The following is an 18,551-nucleotide window of genomic DNA, read 5'->3' as shown; positions in this document are numbered from 1 at the left end:
AGGGGCAGAACCCTGCCCTCCATGCCCGGCCTTGGTCCACACTCTGCCCCGGACCTAAGTTCACGTCTGCCAGGCAAACGCGCCAGGCAGCAATCTCCTGCACTTATCAAAGGAGTCTGTGTCCCTTTGTGCCCCACAGAGAGCCAGTGACGCGCCTGGCCCCCACCCACACATCCTTAGCGTGAGCTTTCGGGGCTCTTTGCAGAAACCCCCCAGCCCAGGGCATCCGCTCTGTCCGCTCCTGTTTCCTCTGGACATTGGACCTGGACGCCCCCCACGTGCTGATCCCATCTGTGCCACGTGGGCCACACTGGCGCCATGCCAGCACCCCCGCACCCTGGGGTGCCACTTGGCTCTAGTTCTCACTGGAAGTGCAATCATTCCCGCCAGTTTCTGTGTGGGTCAGTGTCCTGCAAGTGCCGCGTCACCCAGGCCGGCTCCTCGTCTGGACGGTGGGCAGAGCGATGCCCACCAAACGCTCTACACCACACATGCCGCTCAACGCACGCTGCTCGTGCTGGCCCTGGACAGTTGCCCGCACATGCCACCTCCCGTGGACAGAGGTGCGGGGCGGTGTGGGACGGTATTTGGAATCTGTTGGCTGTTTCCTTTTAATGCACCATGACTGAAAAATGAGGACTTTGTTCTGATGAGCTTTTCCAGTCTCTGCGGCAGCACAGCTGACAGGTCAGACCCCGTGTGCTACATCTATGAACCAGCGTGTGGCTGAGCTGTCAGGACACAGCAGGCCACGAGGACGGGGCACGTGTGCCCCAGGCACAAGCTCACGTTCTGGCTTCAAGACACATGACACTTTCCAAACACAGATCACCCTTGATTTGTAATCATTTTTAAGCATCTGCTCAATGAAGCATCTGTATCTTACATTTTAAGTGCATAAACAATTTACCCTTATCACTTATTTGCCCCCCCAAAATATATTGAAAGAAATTTAAAAATAAACACTCATACAAAAAGGCAGTAAGAAATGAAATTAGAAATCAGAATCATACGGGTGGAGGTGATGTCCACCCAGAGTGCGAAGTAATACGGGTAAGAAAGTCGAGCACTAAATTTTCTCTGAGATTCGTGGCAGCAAAGGTGAAAAGAGAGTTTCTGGTGCTGGAGCAGAGGAAGCATCCCGTTGGTTGGCCTTGAAACGTCGAACATCAGTCCTCCCATCCTTAGAAAAGGAGCCGCTTTAGGTATCAGAGAGTAGAAAAGCAAGGCACAGTGGCGACCCCAGGGGATGGCCTTCTGAGACAGGATCAGCAGGGGAGGCAGGAAGTGGGTGGGACCACGTCCGTCTGGCTGCCGACACTGCCCCTCGGGGGTCTACGCTGGACCTTTCCCAGGTTTCCTTCCAGGTTTTTCTCCCTCACGCTAGACTGAAATTTTGGCGCGAGGATTACTCTAAACCAACGATCTGAGAATAGAAGAGATGTTGAGCTATCAGTTTGAGCCGTACATTCCACCTAGCTCTCTAGAAAACCTGCTCTCTGTGGCTTTGCTCCGGGAAAAGGGCTTGTGTTCAGATGCTCTCGGGAAGTACAGGGTAAACAAAGGAAGCCAGTGCCCCGGCAGGGCCCTGGCGCCTTTGGCAGGTGAATCCGCGTCCAAGCCTCCGCGTGGGCTCTCACTCGGGGAGCGCACACCCTCCTCTCTCACTGCATCTGAGTCCCACGGGCTCCACGTGGGGCAGGCCGCACCGCGGAAGGAACACGGATTGTCACGATGGGCCCACAGGGCTGCAGTCCCAGTGGGCTCCTTTCCTGACTGTGCTGTTGTGGGCAAGTCAGTCCATTTCTCTAAGCTTCCGTCTCCTTGTCTGCCCAGGGTCCCGTGGTGAAGCTACCTGGCTTGAGGACGCTGCCGTGAGGAAACGCAACACGTGAAAGCGCTGTACAAAGTGGCCACGACCACCCGCCTAGAGGGGGAGCGGAAGCCTCAGTCAGACTCCACCTGCTCCCACAGCCACGGCGGCCACGGGGCCGGGGTCTGCCTGGAGCAGGCGCTAGGGTACCGGGCTGATGGGGTCCTTGGGGACGGGGGCACTGGGCAGGGACTTGAGGTACTCCAGGTGCCGCCTGGCATCCTCCTGGTTGTGGCGCACGTAGTACACCACGTAGGCAATGACCATGGCGAACCAGCCGAACATGGTGACCAGCATGGCCACGTCGGTGGTCTTGTGGTGGACGCTGCAGAAGCTGACGCCCGAGTCCAGCGCTTGGACCAGAGGCTTCCCCACGAACTCCTCCTGCACGGCCGTGTGGCAGGCGATCTCGTCCACCGAGTCGGGGTCCAGCTTCAGCTCCCACAGGGCCTCCTGCAGGGCGCACTCGCAGTGCAGAGGGTTGTGGGACAGGCGTATCTTGGCACTGAGCTTGCCCAGGGCGTCCTTCGGGATCCTCCGGATGCGATTGTGGGACAGGTCCAGCAGCCGCAGAGCCCCGGCCAGGCCCGAGAAGGCAGCGGGCCCGATGGTCTCAATGAGGTTCTGCGACAGGTCCAGCTCTCTCAGCTGGGTCAGGTGCTGGAAGGCTCCGTTGGGGACGTGGGAGATTTTGTTGGCGTCCAGTTTCAGGAGCACAGCCTCTGTGGGGACATCCTTGGGGACCTCCTGGAGGCCCCTAGCGCTGCAGAGGACAGCCACAGCCCCAGCGTGGTCGGGACACCGGCAGGGCTGCGGGCAGGAGGCGCCCAAGCGCAGGCAGAAGAGGAGGAAGAGGCAAGACCCTCGGGCGGAGACCAGCAGGGGCGAGGGGCTCTGCTTGCCCACCGTGGCCATCCCGACGCAGCCTGGGCACAGAGGGCACTCCCCTTCCCTCTGTCCCGGAGAAGCTGTCTCTGCCCTGGGCTCTGAAAGGGAGCAGGAAGAGAGTGGACAGGGCAGGAGGGGTCAGCATTGTCCATCGGGCGCGCCCGGCTAGCACCCGCACGCTGCGACCCTGGGGGCCTCGCATGCACACGGAAGGGCCTGGGGCGCTTCACACCTCCTCAACACACCTGCCCTGGAACCTATTTCTGGAGACGCCCCTGCGGCCACAGGAGCATCTCACGATGAGGACAGCTGCCCGCTGGCGGAGGACAGGCGCTAAGCGGCCAGAGGACCCCTTGCAGGGGCTGGGCCAGGGCTGGGCGGCCGGGACCCCCCAGCTCCTCAGGGCTGGAGACCCTGGGCGCTGGGTCGCGTGGGCGCGGCGCCGGGGGCCACTGTGCCCGTCTGCTCCCCAACCCTTGGCCATCACGACAGATCAAGCTCTGCTCCGGTCCCTAAAAGGACAGCCGCGCACCGGCCCGCCTTTCAGCCCGGCTGTGTGAGCCGCGAGGAGAACGGGAGACCCAGCCCCGTGCGCGCGGCCGCGCTGGGCGTGGAGTGGCGGGGCCGCGCGCGGGGCCGGCGGGGCTCGGACTCGGACCCGGACCGGGACCGGGACCGCACTCGGGGGTGGGGGCCAGGGGTAGGGTCCGCGCTCCGGGGCGGGAGGGGCTGTACCTGCGCGGCCGACGCTGCTCTGCGCGCTGCTCTCGGCCTCTCGGAGCCCGTGCGCCCCGGCGACTCGCCGCGCGGCTGCCCGCGCCCCCGCGACCCCGCCGTCCGCGCCGCGCCCGCGCCCGCTCGCTGGGAGGCCGCGCTCAGCCTGTGCGGCCGCGGGGCGGGGCGGGAGGGCCGCGGGGCGGGGCCTGATGCTGAGGGGCGGGGCCAGGGGCGGGGCGTGTGGGGAGACCTGAGCGGGGTCTGCGGGAAGGCTGGGGCGAGGCCCTGGGCGGGCCCTGGAGCGGGGCGGGGCCTGAGGGCGAGAATGGGCGGGGCCCGAGGGGGCGGGGCAGGCGTGTGGCACGCCACAGGGCCGTGCGAGCGGCGGGCGGGGTCGTGGGCGGGGCGGGGCTGTGGGCGGAGCTGCGGGCGGGGCGGGGCCGCCCATCTGGGTCCCTGGGTTCCCGGGGCCCCTTCCCGCCCACGGCCACGCCCGGCAGCCCTGTCGGAAGTCGGTGCGTGTGGGCATCCTGAGGAGGGCAGGGAATGCCAGGTGGGGGCATTTGAGCTGAACTCGAGCCTCTTCAGGGTCCTTTAAAGTAGCCTTATGTGGATTAATTGATAGACAATGAACCACATATTTAAATTGGACACGTTTGCACATTTGCATACACCTGTGAAACCATCGCGGCAGTCAGGACAGTACATGCCCCCAAGTTTCCCTCTTGTCCTCCCTGCCCTCCCTCCCCTCACCAGGCAAGCACCCATCTGCTTTCTGCCACTACAGATTAGCGTGCATTTCCTGTTTTATATAAATGAATGGGATTATACAGTATGTACCTTCTGGTCTACTTCTTTCAGCATAATTAGTTAATATATTGGGGCTCACCCGTGCTGATGGGTTTACCAGTAGGCATTCCTTTTAGTGCTGCGTAGTGCTGACTGCACAGAAACGCCACAGTCTGTACATCATTTACCTGATTATCCGCGTTTGGGTTGTTTCCGGTTTGGGGCTCCTAGAAATAAAGCTGATGTGAACATGTGCACAAGTCTCTGGACAACTGCTTCTATTTCCCTAGAGTGGAGTGGCTGGACCATATGGTGGCTGTAGTTAAGCTGTTAAGAAACTGACAAAGTGACTGTACCATTTTACATTCCCACCAATAGCGTACGCTCTGTATCCTCACCAACACTTGGTGTGGTCCGTCTTTTTAATTTTACACGTTCTCTAAGTGGTAGTGTTAGATGGAATTGTAGTTGTGATTTGCGTTTTCCTGGTGGCTAATTATGTTGTGCATCTTTTGTCTGTTTACTTGTCATCTTCCGGAAGGCAGTGTTCTGTCAAAAGCTTTTACCCACTTTTAACTGGGTTGTTTTCTTACTATTGAGTTTTGAGAGTTCTTTGTGTATGCTAGATATGCTTCCTTTATCAGATATGTGATTTGTAAATATTTTCTCTGAGTCTGTGAGTTGTCTTTTCATTCTCTTAACAGTTTTTCAAAGAGCAGAAGTTTTTAATTTTGAGGAAGTCCAATTTTTTGAGTTTTTTCTTTGATGGATTGTGTTTTTGGTGTTAAATGTAAGAAATCTTTGCCTAACCCAAAGTCACAGGTTTACATTTGGGTCCATTATCCATTTTGAGTAATTTGGGCATGTGGTGTGAGGTATGACTCAGTTTACTTCTGTGTATTTGGATAATCAGTTTTTTAGAGCTGTTCATTGAAAGGCTGTCCTTTCTCCAGTTTGCCAGGAGTTTTTATCAGGAATATAAGTTGGATTTTGTTTTCTCCACATCTATTGAGAATCTCTTCTTTTTTTTTTTTTTTTTTTTGCCTGTTAACATGGTAGCTTATATTGATTAACTTTCAAGTGTTAAATCAGCCTGTGTTCTTGGGCTAAATCCCACTTGGTCATGATGTATTATCATTTTTATAAGTGGTGAATTATTTAATCAATGTTCAACTGCTGAGATTATGTTTTTTACTGAATGTTGATAGTTTGTATCATTCAAGAAAATACCCATTTCATTCAAGTTGTTGAATTTATCAGCATAAAGTTCATAATATTCCCTCATTATCCTTTTAATGTCTATAGAGCACGAAGTGATATCGCGTCTCTCATTCCTGATATTGGTAATGTCTTTTTCTTTTCTTTCACTAGTAAGTCAGGTTAGAACGTTATTAATTTTATTGACTTTCTGAAAGAAACAGTTTTTGGTTTCATTGTTTCACTTTTTTTTAATTGATGAGTTCCACTCTGATCTCTATTCTTTCTTTTGCTTAGATTGGGTTTCACTTTCTCTCTTTTGGTTTCTTAAAGTGGAAGCTGGGGCCACTGATCTGCAACCTTTTTCTTGTTAGTACAGGCGTCTTAGTACTTTAATTTCTAAGTCCAGCTTTAACTGCATCCCAGAAATTTTGACATGTAATTTCGTTTTCATTAAGTTTAAAATAATTTGTAATTTCCCTTTTGATTTCTTTTTCGACTCCTAAGTTCAGAAGTATGTTATTTCATTTGAAGATATTTGGAGATTTTTCCAGAGGTTTTTCTGGTTTTAGTTATTAATCTAAATCCATTGTTGTCAGATGACATATTCTACATGTTTTAGATCCTTTAAAATTTATCGATAGTCATTTTCTGGCCCAGAATAGGGTTGATGATTGCTGCATGTGAACTTGAATGTGTGTTCTGTCTCTCAGAGGAGTGTGCTATAAATGTCCAGTGAGGTCAAGGTGGCCGATCGTGTTATTTGTCTACTGTGTTATTACAGACTGTGTCTACTTGCTCTATTACTTATTGAGAGGGAGTGTTGCAATCTCTGGCTGCAGCTGTGGGCTGTCTGTGCCCACAGCTCTATCAGTTTTTGCGTCCTGCATGTTGAGACCCTGCATCCAGATTACCAGGCGCTCTTGGCTAACTGACTCGTTTATCATCAGCAAATGACCCTCTTTTCCCCGAGATGCTGTGACTTGATGTCTGCGGTACCTGACGTGAACATAGCCACTCCAGCTTTCTGTTGACGAGGTCAGCGTCAACATCCTCTTCCATCCTTTCACTTTCAACCTAGTGCGTTAAAACTACCTAAAGCAGTTCCCTCCCTCCGGGATTCCACGGTGTCAAAGTCGCCCTCAATGTGTGTATCAGCTCCCAAGGGAAAGCGGATGGCTTTTCAGCGGAGAAACCACCGTCTGTGTGACGGGGTTAGGACCATGTGTGATTAGACTGATGGACATTGTGTACCCATGACATGGGACACTGGGAAGGACACGTCCTCTCTGTGCCATTCCCGCAAGCGTCCCTCACCTCGTTGGTGCACACGGACACCCCGAACTGGAAGCTTCCAAAGCGGCTGGGCAGTGCTTACCAAAGCAAAAAGAGCGTGAGAGCGAGACAAGGCTGAGTGACTGTTACAGATTGGAAGAGACTGAGGAGAAATGACAGCTAAGTGCACTGCCTGATCCTGGAACCCAGAACGTTAGTGGGGACTGGTGAGCCTGATTCAGGCTGGCAGTTGAGGTCATGTGACTGACGGTGACTTCCTGGCTTTGACCACTCACGCTGGAAGTGGTGATTGCTCCGCTCGGGCTCGAGTATGTCCTCTTGCAATTTCTTCCCTTTCTTCCCATCTGGCCCTTCATTCCTTTCCCCCAGCACGGTACGGCAGGTGTGGCAGGAGCACCCTGTGGCGGGACACGACCTCCGTCCTGACCTCACGCTGTCACTGTCACACCTTGTACTCATACGTGTGTAGTAAACCCCACAACACGGTATCATTACTTTTGCTTTAAACATTCAATTATCTTTTAAAAAGATTAAAATAATACGAGCTGGGAAGCTGATATGTTAAACATTGAAGAGATGCCAAAGCCCAGCCCAAACATTAGGGAATATTTTCAATATTTACATTAAACAAATTGATGCAGTTACCACCTAATACTACAAGGCAGACGTGGATGAAGTCACCAACATTACGCAGTGACAGAGGCCAGACTCTCAGAGCACGGGCTGAGAGTCCCATTTTAGGAAGTTCTAGAGCAGGCGGGACTCGTGCACAGGGAGGTGGGGGCCGGCCGTGGGGTTGGGAGTGTTCTCTGCATGGTCCGGGAGCTGGCTAACCTAAGTGTAACATCGTCGCTGCTTACACGCAAGTTCTGTGCACGTGACCAAGTGCCGGTTACGCCTCGGTAAAAAAACAGTGACGGGCAGCATGTTTGCGAGTCACAGACGATTTTGGGTTACAGGGGTTAACAGCGTGTGCGTCAGTTGTGTCGCACACTCGTGTGAAGTCGCTTGGTGAGCGTTGATTTTGGATCCCCTTGGCTCTGCTCGCGGGCCTGCCCTCTCAGGATGCTGCGGGGTCTCCCAGGGAAGGCCTGGCTCGCCACCCACTCGGGGACTCACCCTGCGCTCCCAGAAACGCCAGAAGCCACCTCATGCCCCCTGGCCCCGCGGTCTGACCGCTGTGGCCTCCCTTCTGGCTGTCTCTGGCTCAGGGCTAATCATCTTCCTCACTTATCCTCCCGGCACCCAAGCTGCATGGTCTGGATAAAACGCAGCGGCTCCGGCTGGCTAATGGGTCCCCGCCAGGAAGGCTGTGTGGCCGTGAGGTATGAGTCTGTCGGGCTCTCTGGGGACCAGCGTGGCGCAGCTGGGCTGGCAGCATCCACAAGGCCAGATGAAATCAGGGAAATGACTAAGACGTCCCCGGGGAAGCCAGGGCCACAGGGGCCATCCGGGAGTGTGCTGGCTGCCCTGCTGTCCTCCGGGCCCTCTGCCACCCGCCTCCACATGGTCCCACGACCGGCCCCTGCCCCTCACCCAGCCTGGGGACGCTCACACAGATCCCAGGCCTGCGGGCTGAGAGGGGGCACACAATGAGGGCCAGCCGCCAGGGCAGCCGCGCTCTCCGGAGAGCTCCACAGCGGCCGCCACCTCTCAGCAGATTGGTCCCCGGCGGCTTTGGGCAGCTGCTCCCTGAATTCCTGGATCTCCCTGGATTCCTGGATTTCTCTGCCTAATTTTGAAAACCGGGACTGGAAAACCAGAAAGCAGGCCGGACGATGGTTCCCTCTGTGAACTGAAATAAAATCTAACCCCCTCCACCAGCCAGCTGAGTGGATCCCGTCCTGGCCAAGGGTGCCCCAGAAAAACTGAGTTGCCGGCCATGAGGAGCAGGGAGGTCAGACACGCCTGGTCATGCCTCCCGTGTGGAGTCACTCTTTGCAATGATAAGAGGCGAAATCATTAACAGGCCTAGGCCGTGCAGGGCAAAGGTTAAAGCGCACCCACGGCCCTCAGCGTGCTTAGCCGACCACGCGAGCCCAGTGTGTGTCTGGCGGCTCGTCTCCACGAGCAGACTTCCTTATCTAACTGAAAACATTGCAAGCCTTTAGACAAAGTTCATTTCTTTAAACAAGTGCAAATCAAAGACTCTTTAAACCACCTATAACCTGTGAGCTCCCTCCCTTTGAGACGGCCCACATTTTCAGGCCAGTGTGTACCTTCCACGTATTGATTTATGACTTTACGTGTAACCCCTGTCTCCCTAAATGCACAAAACCAAACTGTGACCCAGCCACGGCGAGTCCACCTGCTCAAGACTTCTTGGGCGTGGCTCTCGGGGCCACGGACACACATATTCAGCTCAGAATAAACCTCTTTAAATTATTCTACAGAGTTTGGGTTCTTTCCTGTTGACACCCCCAGGGCCTCCGAGCGGGGCCTGTGCAGCCGGCCTGTCCTTCCGCAGAGCCCCCCAGCGGCCGCCCCCCCAGTTTTCAGGATCCGCGGCCCAGCCGCCCAGGGAACCTCGAGTTCAGCCCTCCCCCCACCCCCACCCCAGGCCTCTCAGGCTTCTTCCTGTTCCATGTTGTCCAAGTTTGGTCTATTTTGTTGACATTTTCCAAGAACTGCTTTTTGAATATATTTATCATGCCAATTCTTTATTTCTTCCTATTTCATTAAATTCTGATGTTGTCCTAGCCTTCGCCTCTGGATTCATTTTGTAGCTATTTTTTGAGCCTCGAGTCATAAACTTACACCATCTATTTCCATACTTTTACTTTCAAACAAGTGCATTTAAGGTTATAAATGTTCCTCTGAAAACCCGCTCCGCAAATCTTCTTTTTTTTTTTTTTTTTTTTTTGAGACAGAGTCTCACTCTGTTGCCCGGGTTAGGGTGCCATGGAGTCAGCCTAGCTCACAGCAACCTCAAACTCCTGGGCTCAAGCCATCCTCCTGCCTCAGCCTCCCGAGTAGCTGGGACTACAGGCATGCGCCACCATGCCCGGCTAATTTTTTCTATATATTTTCAGTTGTCCAGATCATTTCTTTCTACTTTTTAGTAGAGACGGGGTCTCGCTCTTGCTCAGGCTGGTCTCGAACTCCTGACCTCAAGCGATCCTCCCGCCTCGGCCTCCCAGAGTGCTAGGATTACAGGCGTGAGCCACTGCGCCCGGCCACAAATCGTCTTTCACGCCCAGTTCTCCCCACTGCGGGCCGGGCGGTGTGAGGGAGGACGGTGCCCGGCTCAGCGTCCTCGCCTGCTGTCCCCGTCCCTGTGACCCGCGCTGGGGCAGCGTCTGCTCTCCCGGTAGAGGCCTGCGTGGCCGTGATCTCCCTGCCGGGGAACAGCAGTGACGCTGCCCGTACACGAGGCTGCCCTGGCGGGCGAGGACGGCAGCCCCCGGGCACAGAGAGCCCAGAGGCTGGGCAGCTGTGTCCTCCCCGAGCTGGCCGGGGTACGCCGCTCACTGTCTAGCGAAACGTCTGCCGATAAAATGCGTGCAACTGACCCTCCATGTGCACCTCCGTCCTCTCCCCGCACACGTCCCCGGTCCCAGCGTCACTGTCCTGGGGCCGTGGCCAACAGCGTGGAGGTGCCCTAGGAAACCCGCAGGATCTGCTCTCTGGCGCGGTGCCTACTTGGTTTCCCTGAACATCCGTGTGTGTCTGGACGTGCCGTGCCTCCCCCGCCCCTCCCTGTGGCCGGTGGCTGTGCTGGGTGGGTTCAGAGTCGTGCGGACACGCTATCGAGTGCTGCTCGTATGTCCTTCACATGTGCAATATGCATGACTGTGGATGTGTGTCCACATACATTATACTTGACTCACAGGTGTAACGTGATGCTATATAAAGATACACACGTGTATGTAGACATCCGCACACACGTGCACACCCACAGAACGGCCCGGGCCTGTGCACTGTCACTCAAACCCGGCCCTGTGGCCTTTTGCTTCCTGGGTCCTGATTTCTGAGAGGAACCTGAGATCTCGACCGTCACTGTGAATTCGCCAGTTCCTCCCCAAATTCCTGCCGGTTTTGCCTTGTATGTTTAGAAGCTCTGGTGTTGGGCAAGAGTCCTGATGACACCTTCTCAGGGGGCTCGTGCCTTCTCCAGTGAAACGTCCTCTTGGTCCCTAAAGGGACGAGCGTGTGGCCCTGAGCTCTGCTGTCTGAGACGAGTCTCCGCGCTGCTCCTTGAGGCTCCCGCCCGGCACAGACTCCGTTTTGGGGCATTAAATGTCACTTTGTTTTGGGTGAGTCTTTGTATATGCAAAATAGCAGAAATTTGTTGTGTTATTTTTTTAACCCCAATATGAGAATCTGCACTTAAATGCACTGTGATTACTGATACGTTTAGACTCTTCTCTACTTTTTTATTTCATATTAATTATTCTTTATTGATATTTTTCTATCATTGATTTTTTCGTTGTTCCGTTTAATTCCTCTCGTGGTCAAAGTTCTTCCTCTATTTCCGTCCTGCCAGTGGGACCCTAAAGTTTTGCTTCCGCGTTTCTAAGGCTGTGTTTTCCTCCCAGGGCTCACGCCTGGTCCGCGGCTGCTGCTTCTTCCCGAGCCAGACGAGACCCTCGCCCCACTCCAGCTGCCCCACAGCCCCGCTCTGCCCCCGCCGGGTGAAGCCATCTGGGATTTTAGTTCTAGGCTGCTGTTGGATTTTTAAGAATATTTTCCGACTTCACTGAGGTATAATCACAAACAGGAACCGTCTGTATTCAAGTGCACGGCGTGTGCTGATGCACGTGAGCACCGCAAACGGCCACGCAGCGTCCAGTGACCCCCCCCCAGTCAGCACTTTCTCTTCTTTCTTTCCTCTTTGTGCGGTGAGAACTCTGCGGGCAGCAAACACCTCGCCCACACGTGTGGCCAAGTCTTACAACTGTCAGGGCACAATGTAGCAACAAAATCCGGTACCTGAAACTTAAGTGCCTTTGGCCGACGTGCTGCTAACAACCGTGTCGTGTACTTGAAATTTGCTGAGCGGGTGGATGTCAAGAGTTGTCACTGTTCTCGTGTCTCTGTCATTGCGGCGGGAAGCCTGGAGCCAGCTTTTTGGTTTGCCTTTTTTTTTTTTTTTTAATCATGTTGGTTTTTAAGATTCTCTTTTTTCTCATGGGCCTAAAATGTTATGAACACATGTGTTTTGTTTTTTTTTTTTTTTTGAGTCTTGCTCTGTTGCCCGGGCTAGAGTGAGTGCCGTGGCGTCAGCCTAGCTCACAGCAACCTCAAACTCGTGGGCTCAAGCGATCCTCCTGCCTCAGCCTCCCGAGTAGCTGGGACCACAAGCATGCGCCACCATGCCCAGCTAATTTTTTCTATATATTTTTAGTTGTCCAGATAATTTCTTTCTATTTTTAGTAGAGACGGGGTCTCGCTCTTGCTCAGGCTGGTCTTGAACTCCTGAGCTCAAATGATCCTCCTGCCTCGGCCTCCCAGAGTGCTGGGACTACAGGTGTGAGCCACCGCGCCCGGCCGGATTTTGTTTTCATTGAGCTTCATCAGACGGGATGTGTTCCTTCTGCAGTTCCTGTGAGCGTTCCATTCACGGAGTCTGTCCTGTGGCAGCTGCCGCTCTGGGCACGGGGACACCAGCTGCTCCTGGGGTGCTCGAGGCCCCCGTGTCGCTGTCTCCTCCCGTCAGTCCTGTTCTCCGCAGCTCTTGGAGGGACGTCTGGATTTGTCCCGAGTGTCGGGTTTCTCTCTCGTTTTCCCTCTTTATCTTTCTCTGTGCGCACAGAGCGGTGGGGTCTCTCCGACGTCAATAGGGGACGGCGCGGGGAAAGCCAGCGCCCGAGGGGAGACCCGGCGGCTCTGCCAGGCGCAGGTCCGTCCTCCGGCCTCTCACACTCGATACTCACCCGCCACTTTGTAACTTTTTTTGGATGTTCACGTTTTTTCATTTTTGTATTTCCTGTTTGGTTGGGGACGGCTGTGTCTCCTCCGGCACGTATGACGTTTATTCCCCTTTCCTAGAGGTCCTGCTTGCGCCGCTTCCTTGACACTGTGACGCCTTTTTGGCAGTTACTGGTTTCCTCAAACACTCGCTGGTCCCAGGCTGTCTGAGACTCAGTCAGAACCGGTTGGCTGCACGTTTAGCCACCTTGAGGGTAACATCGGTTGGCATCCAGAATGACAGTGGCTCTAACGTAGCAGTGTGCTCCTCTGTCACAGAAGGAAAAGCCCCACGGTAAGGACGCAGGACGTCCCACGGCAGCCCCCTGAGGAGCCTTCTACCTCCACCACAGCCGGCGTGGCCCTCATCTTCGTGGCCCGATAGCGCCCAGTGCTCCGGCCATCTCGTCTGCATCCACCCTCCCACCAGCCCCAGCCGGAGCCTGCTCTCTGAGTCCTTCCCTGGGGGAAAGTGGCCCGAGACCACCCCTGACAGCTCTCTCATGTCCCTGGTGCCACCAGCCTGGAAGAGGCCACCTTGCCCACGTCTGTGCCCCTGCTGGGCTCCCGGTTACTGTTCCCTCTGCCCTGGGAGTCTCAGCTCTCGTGCCACCTCCTCCAAGACACCCCCAATTCCCCCACAGAACGCTCACTCCTCTGCCACCTGACCCCAGCCACAGCTCAGCACGTCTGCTACCCTGAGCGTCCTTCTCATCTCACTTCCGGACCTCGAGGCCCTCGGGCAGGACGGGGTCTCACCCAGAATTGTGCCCCTCAAGCCAGGGCCCCAGGGCACAGACGGTGCTCAGCAGCCAGGCACAAATGAATGAATGAATGAGTGATCAGAAGGCGTCATGCCTGCCTGTCTCAAAACATAAGTGGCCAGTGATCCGCTTCACGCCCCCCCATCGGGTTCTGACGCCAGCTGGCTTCTGTGGCACAGCCTGGTGCAGCCACGGACGGCGGGTCCAGTCCTGGCCTCGCCAGTGACCGCCGAGGGGCTGAGCAAGGCACCACCCTCTCTGGGCTCCAGGTCCCGCGTCTACAAAGGGGCAAAACCCCCCTGACATGGGCTACTGCTGGCGTGTGGCTGGGCCCGAGCACGCGCCCACAGACGGGCTCAGCTGGGCCCCCTTGGGCGCTACTGCTGGAACAGCCCCACCCGCTGCCCACCGGCCAGGCGGCAGCCCTGGGGTGTGCAGAGCCGTGGGGGAGAACCGTGCACTTAAAATCAGTGAGGATGGGGACGTTCATGTCATGTGTTTTAAGGGAGCAGAGTGGATGTCCCCTTGGTGGGACCTGGTCTGACCCCCGGGCACAGCTGCCACCCCTTCCCTGGGTGCCGCTGTCAGCACAGATGTTTCTGGAACCTGTAGACAGGGGGACAACACCTGCTCTTGACAGGGAAGTTCAGCCGGAGCTGCAGCCGGGAGCAAGAGCAGGCCAGCGCCGGGCACAGGCTTGGCTGAGTCACGGACAAACCAGCAGACTTTGCCGCCAGCATGTGGACGGACACGCGTGACTGGGAACACGTGGGGGGTGTGGATGGAGGATGGTGACGTGAGCCCAGTCCGGTGGCTGCACTGGTGGTTTCAAACTCGCTGCTTCGGAGCCCCCTGGGCTAAGGTGCTGGTGACGGGACGGGTCCAGGGCCACCCAGCAGCTGCCCAGAGCCCCACACCAGCTCCCGGCGTGACTGTCCCCGAAAGCCGACGGAGGGAGAGCTTCTGCGCAGGGAGCAGGGGTCGGCATTGCTGGGCGAGGGGGCTGGGGACAGGGAGGTGGCCAGCTTAGTTCAGGTGCAGAGGCCTGCTCAGGGAGGGTGGACGTCACCCAGGGCCTTGCTCTGTGACCAAGCAGTACTTGGGCTCCGTGGCCGCTCCTGCAGGGGCGTGTCAGTGCCACCAAGCAGGGGATGCCAAGGGGGAGGGTGCGTGGTGCCCGAGTCCCGGCTGGGGCCTGGGTTTGGGGAGATGGAGAGGGAGCCGCCGGGTCACAGCAGAAAGCTGAGTGTGGGCCCGAGTGCCTGCGGGTGCCCACGGGAGACAGTGGGGCAGGCGCCCACGGCCGCAGGAAGCTTGCCCGTGGGTCGGGGGGAGCTCAGCCGCCCAGACGCAGCGCCCTGACCACTGCACGTCAGTAACTTTATTTGTGGAGAGCGGAGACGGGGCAGCCAGGCGGCCTGGGACAGAGATTTGACGTCTTGGCTTTTCACGGCGTCCCGTCTTGATGGCTCCCGATAGCTTATCCTTCCGTGAGTCGTGACACCAAATCAGGTGGTCCCTGGCATCCCCAGCCCCCTGCCGGCCCCTCCTCCTACCTGGGCATGGCTGGCACATGGCTCCCAGGAGGGCCAGAGGGAGAGCTGGGTCCCCTGTGCCTCCGCAGCCTGTCCCCAGCCTAGTCCAGGCCAGTCAAAGGTCGAGTTAGGTCACATCGGCACGCGGAGGCCATCTGGGGGGCATGGCAGGTCGCCCACCCCAAGTCCTCACAGGATGGGCCCGAGGAGGCCACCAGGGACCCTGACTCCAGGAAACTCAGCCTGGGTCCCACGCACCATGGCAGATGTGACCAAGGAGGGAACGGGCCCCGGCTGAGACCAGGCTCCAGGCTGGCAGCGCTGGCCCCTCACCTTTGGGTGGCTTGTCCCCTGCCTTGAGCTCTCCCCTCGGGGCACCTTGACACTGTCCAGTTCAAGAGCTTGTCTGGCAGCCAACTGGAGGTGGCCACGAGGGGCACCAGGCCCACCCAAGCCACACCATGTGGCGCCCAGTGTCAGCCCACGTCCCATGTGGGCACAGGAGAGAGAAGTCCGCGTCCCCGAGGGCGACCACAGCTGGTGCTGCGGGGCCCAAAGCCGCGGTCAGTAGTGAGCCCCGAACAGCGTGGCCACCTTCTGCAGGAGGGTCTTGTGGTTCGCGTACACGGGGATGCGCTTGTCCACCACCTGCCACCGGATGGACACGTCCTGGTCGCGGGTGTGCAGGTTCTGGAAGGACAAAGCTCTGGCTTAGGAACACGCAGACATGGTCTAAGAACAGGGGCCACGTCCCTGGGAAAGGCTGTACAGCAGCAGGGAGGCCCCGGCAGCCTCACCCTGGACACCCCCTAACGGCCTCCCCAGAGGTCCCGGGTCCCAAGGCTGCACAGGACCCTCGTGGTCACCTGTCCAGCCACCTGCTGGGGCCCTCTGGCCTCTCCCGGGTGGTACCCTCTGGACAAGGCTCTGCCCCCTGCAGCCCCCACGCTCTGGCCCTGGGGCCCTGGGAGCCCCGGGCATGGCCAGAGCACCCGTGTCCGGCCCCCTCCTCGGAGCCCGGGCCCCTACAGAGTTCAGCCGCTTTAGCTCCACGTCATTCTGGTCCTGGAAGTGGATGCTGACGGCCACCGTCTCGATCCAGGCGTTGTCCGTGTTCCTCGGGTCGTCCATGTACCCTTTGTACACCTGGAGGGAGAGCAGGCTAAGCCCGCTGCCACCCAGGGCTGCCCAGCGAAGGGCCCACGGACCCCCCACCCCCGCATCAGACGGACATGCCTGGCCGGCCCCGCCTCTGTCCCAGGCCTGAACACGCTTCCGCTGCCCAAGCTGCCCGCCCTGGCCCTGCCCCGCCCCGCCAACTGTGGCTGCCCGACGGGCTTCAGCCTTGACCGCAAGTCTCAAGGGCTCCCGGCCCTCGTCCCACTCCCGGCTCACAGCAGTCTTGGCCTGGCACCGCGGCCCTCGGACACGACCCCGGACCTGGGCAGGGTTCACGAGGGGGGGCGGAGGGCCTCTGGGACAGGGCTCGTGGCACCAGGCAGACACAGAGCCGCCTGCCATAGGGGCCATGCCATGAACGCCCAGAATGAGACCCAGGGGCCGGGGGCTGTCGCGGGGGTGCTGCGTGCAGGGAGGGAGGCTCTGCGGCTGGACGGGTGGGCGGTGCTGCAGCGTGGACGTGCCGAAGGCCACGGAATCGCTCGCTTTGGAACGGAGAGCATTCGGTGACCTTAACTCAGGGAAATAAACGCTTGAGACGGTAAACACAGAGGCGGCCTGGCACCCCGAGGGCCGTGCCGGCCAAGCCTGGGAAGCCGCTGGGGGGAGGTCAGGCTGCCGGCAGGTGCACTCGAGCCCACCTGAGACGGGCCACAGGCCTGGTGACACCTGGCTGCCCACCCCGAGTGCAGTTCAGATAACCCCTGGGCCATGCGGGTGACGAAATGCCAGGGGGTCCAGCAACAGCCTGAGGTCAGTGTGCAACTGTGACCCACAGGACCGTCCCGGCTGCGGGAAAGTGCGCCGAGGGCCCATGTTTGTCAAGAGCGTGTCTGTGTCCCTCGCACGAGGAGGCTGGGGCGGGGCCCCGGGGGGAAGGGCGAGGTTTCCAACCAGGCAACGGAGCAGCCCGGCTGGGGGTCCCTGTGCGGGGGCGTGGGGGGGCATCACTTTCTAGGTCACACCTTGCACTTAGACGTGCACAGCTTTCGTAATTAAGAAAAGTCAGTGAAGAAAACAAGCCCGACAAAGGCGCGAGGGCCTGTCCCGGGGGCCCCTCAGAGCGCGGGAGTTTGGGCCTGCGGGAGAGCTGGCTCCTGGCACCCTCGGGCCCAGCTGTGCCCCGGGCAGGGTGGGTGCGGGAAGGAGGGCGACACCAGGCTCCAGGCAGCCTGTCCCACCCGGAAGGTGGCAGGGGACCTCTGCCCGACCCCCTAGACGCAGAGAGGAGAAATGTCAGGGCGGAGAGAGAGAGCAAGGTGCCTGCAGTGCCCAGAGCCGTGGCCACGTCCCAGCTCTTTCCTCATTCCTCCAGGAGCTGAGGGAGGTGGGGACAGGGACAGCGTGAAGTTGAGTGGGACTGCTGTCACCAGGGCTGGGACTGGTCCCCAGTGTCACATGTGCTCATCCTGCAGCCCTCGGGGCACAAGGCGGGAGCAGAGCGAAGGGCCACCCTACCTCCGTGCTGTGCTTCAGCAAATTCTCAAAACATGGCCAGGACTCTTCTCGGAGGATCTGCTTCAGCTTCCGGGGCAGCGTCTCTCCAGGCTCCGGGGAGCCCTGGGCAGAGGGGTGCGGGCGGGTCAGCGAGGCACCCACGCCAGACCACAGGCCGCCCTGGCGCCGTCCACTGGCCACACGCCCGGCACGGGCAGCCAGCCAGGCCCCGGCAGCCAGAGGCAGGCGAGCGTCTGGCAGCCTCAGGGCTGGAGTGACACTGCCCAGGACCCGCTGCCCACGGCAGACGCAGGACCCAGCGCGGCCTGGGCGGGGTGTAGCGGGCCAAAGGCACGACCTCTGAGGGGCAGGGACTGCCCGAGACCCCAACCACCAGCCTTGCCTCAGCCTCTCTGTGGGGTGACGGGAGCCCCTTCACCATCCTCCCCTGCCCTGGCAGCCGCGTCCTGGCGTCTGCAGTCCCGTCTCTCCGGCCAGACTCCCACCTGTGCCGAGCACGTGGGGCCCTCGCCGGCCCCAGCGCCACCCGCCTGCTGGACACACAACCTGCACCTGCACCTCCTGCCCCGCACCCACCTCTCCAGAGCTGCATGTCACTCCAAGGCCACAGAGACACTCACGGGTTTCCCGGGAAGCCTGTGCAGGCCTCGGTCCCTCGTGATACTGCTGCCCCCAAGCTGCGGGCCTGGGCACACCTCCACCCCCCTCCCTAGGCGACGCTGTCCTGCCGTTAGGGCCCAGCCCGGCCCAGGCGGTGAGGGGCAGGGTCGTGTCTGGGGCTGCTGCGAGGCCGTCTCTGCCCCCCACACCCCAAGCTCTGCAAGGGGACCCCGGTCAGCCTCCAAGGCAGCCCTGGCCCTGCGCCCCACGCCCGGCACACAGTGGTGCTCAGTTAGTGTTTATGCACCAAAGAGAACGTGAATCTCAGTTTTCACAACTGCAAAA

The 18,551-nt window shown here is 58.3% G+C and overlaps 2 protein-coding genes across 10 annotated transcripts in view; both read right to left on the bottom strand.

The window, feature by feature from the left end:
- Window positions 1-834: 834 nt before the first annotated feature.
- LRRC3 (leucine rich repeat containing 3) lies at window positions 835-2,788 on the bottom strand. Its single transcript, XM_045558382.1, has one exon. It carries the CDS (start codon window positions 2,786-2,788, stop codon window positions 2,015-2,017), a length of 774 nt encoding a protein of 257 aa, XP_045414338.1. The 3' UTR covers window positions 835-2,014.
- A 12,005-nt stretch (window positions 2,789-14,793) lies between these two features.
- TRPM2 (transient receptor potential cation channel subfamily M member 2) overlaps window positions 14,794-18,551 on the bottom strand; it is a 60,835-nt gene continuing 57,077 nt past the window's right edge. For all 9 annotated transcript variants that reach the window (XM_045540798.1, XM_045540796.1, XM_045540797.1 and 6 more), the window contains 3 exons: window positions 17,607-17,708; window positions 15,999-16,115; window positions 14,794-15,659 (listed from right to left, as the gene is read on the bottom strand). In XM_045540798.1, coding sequence (XP_045396754.1) covers window positions 15,534-15,659; window positions 15,999-16,115; window positions 17,607-17,708 — 345 coding nt within the window. In that variant the 3' untranslated portion in view covers window positions 14,794-15,533. The remainder of the gene's footprint in view (window positions 15,660-15,998; window positions 16,116-17,606; window positions 17,709-18,551) is intronic.

The sequence above is a fragment of the Lemur catta genome, chromosome 1 (genome assembly GCF_020740605.2).
Source record: "Lemur catta isolate mLemCat1 chromosome 1, mLemCat1.pri, whole genome shotgun sequence".
NCBI lineage: Eukaryota > Metazoa > Chordata > Mammalia > Primates > Lemuridae > Lemur > Lemur catta.
The sequence above is the reverse complement of the archived record's forward strand: the minus strand, read 5'-3'. Positions and strand labels throughout refer to the sequence as shown.

Coding starts and splice junctions, on each gene's coding strand:
- LRRC3 (XM_045558382.1), bottom strand. CDS start 2,788: ATGGCCACGGTGGGCAAGCAGAGCCCCTCGCCCCTGCTGGTCTCCGCC.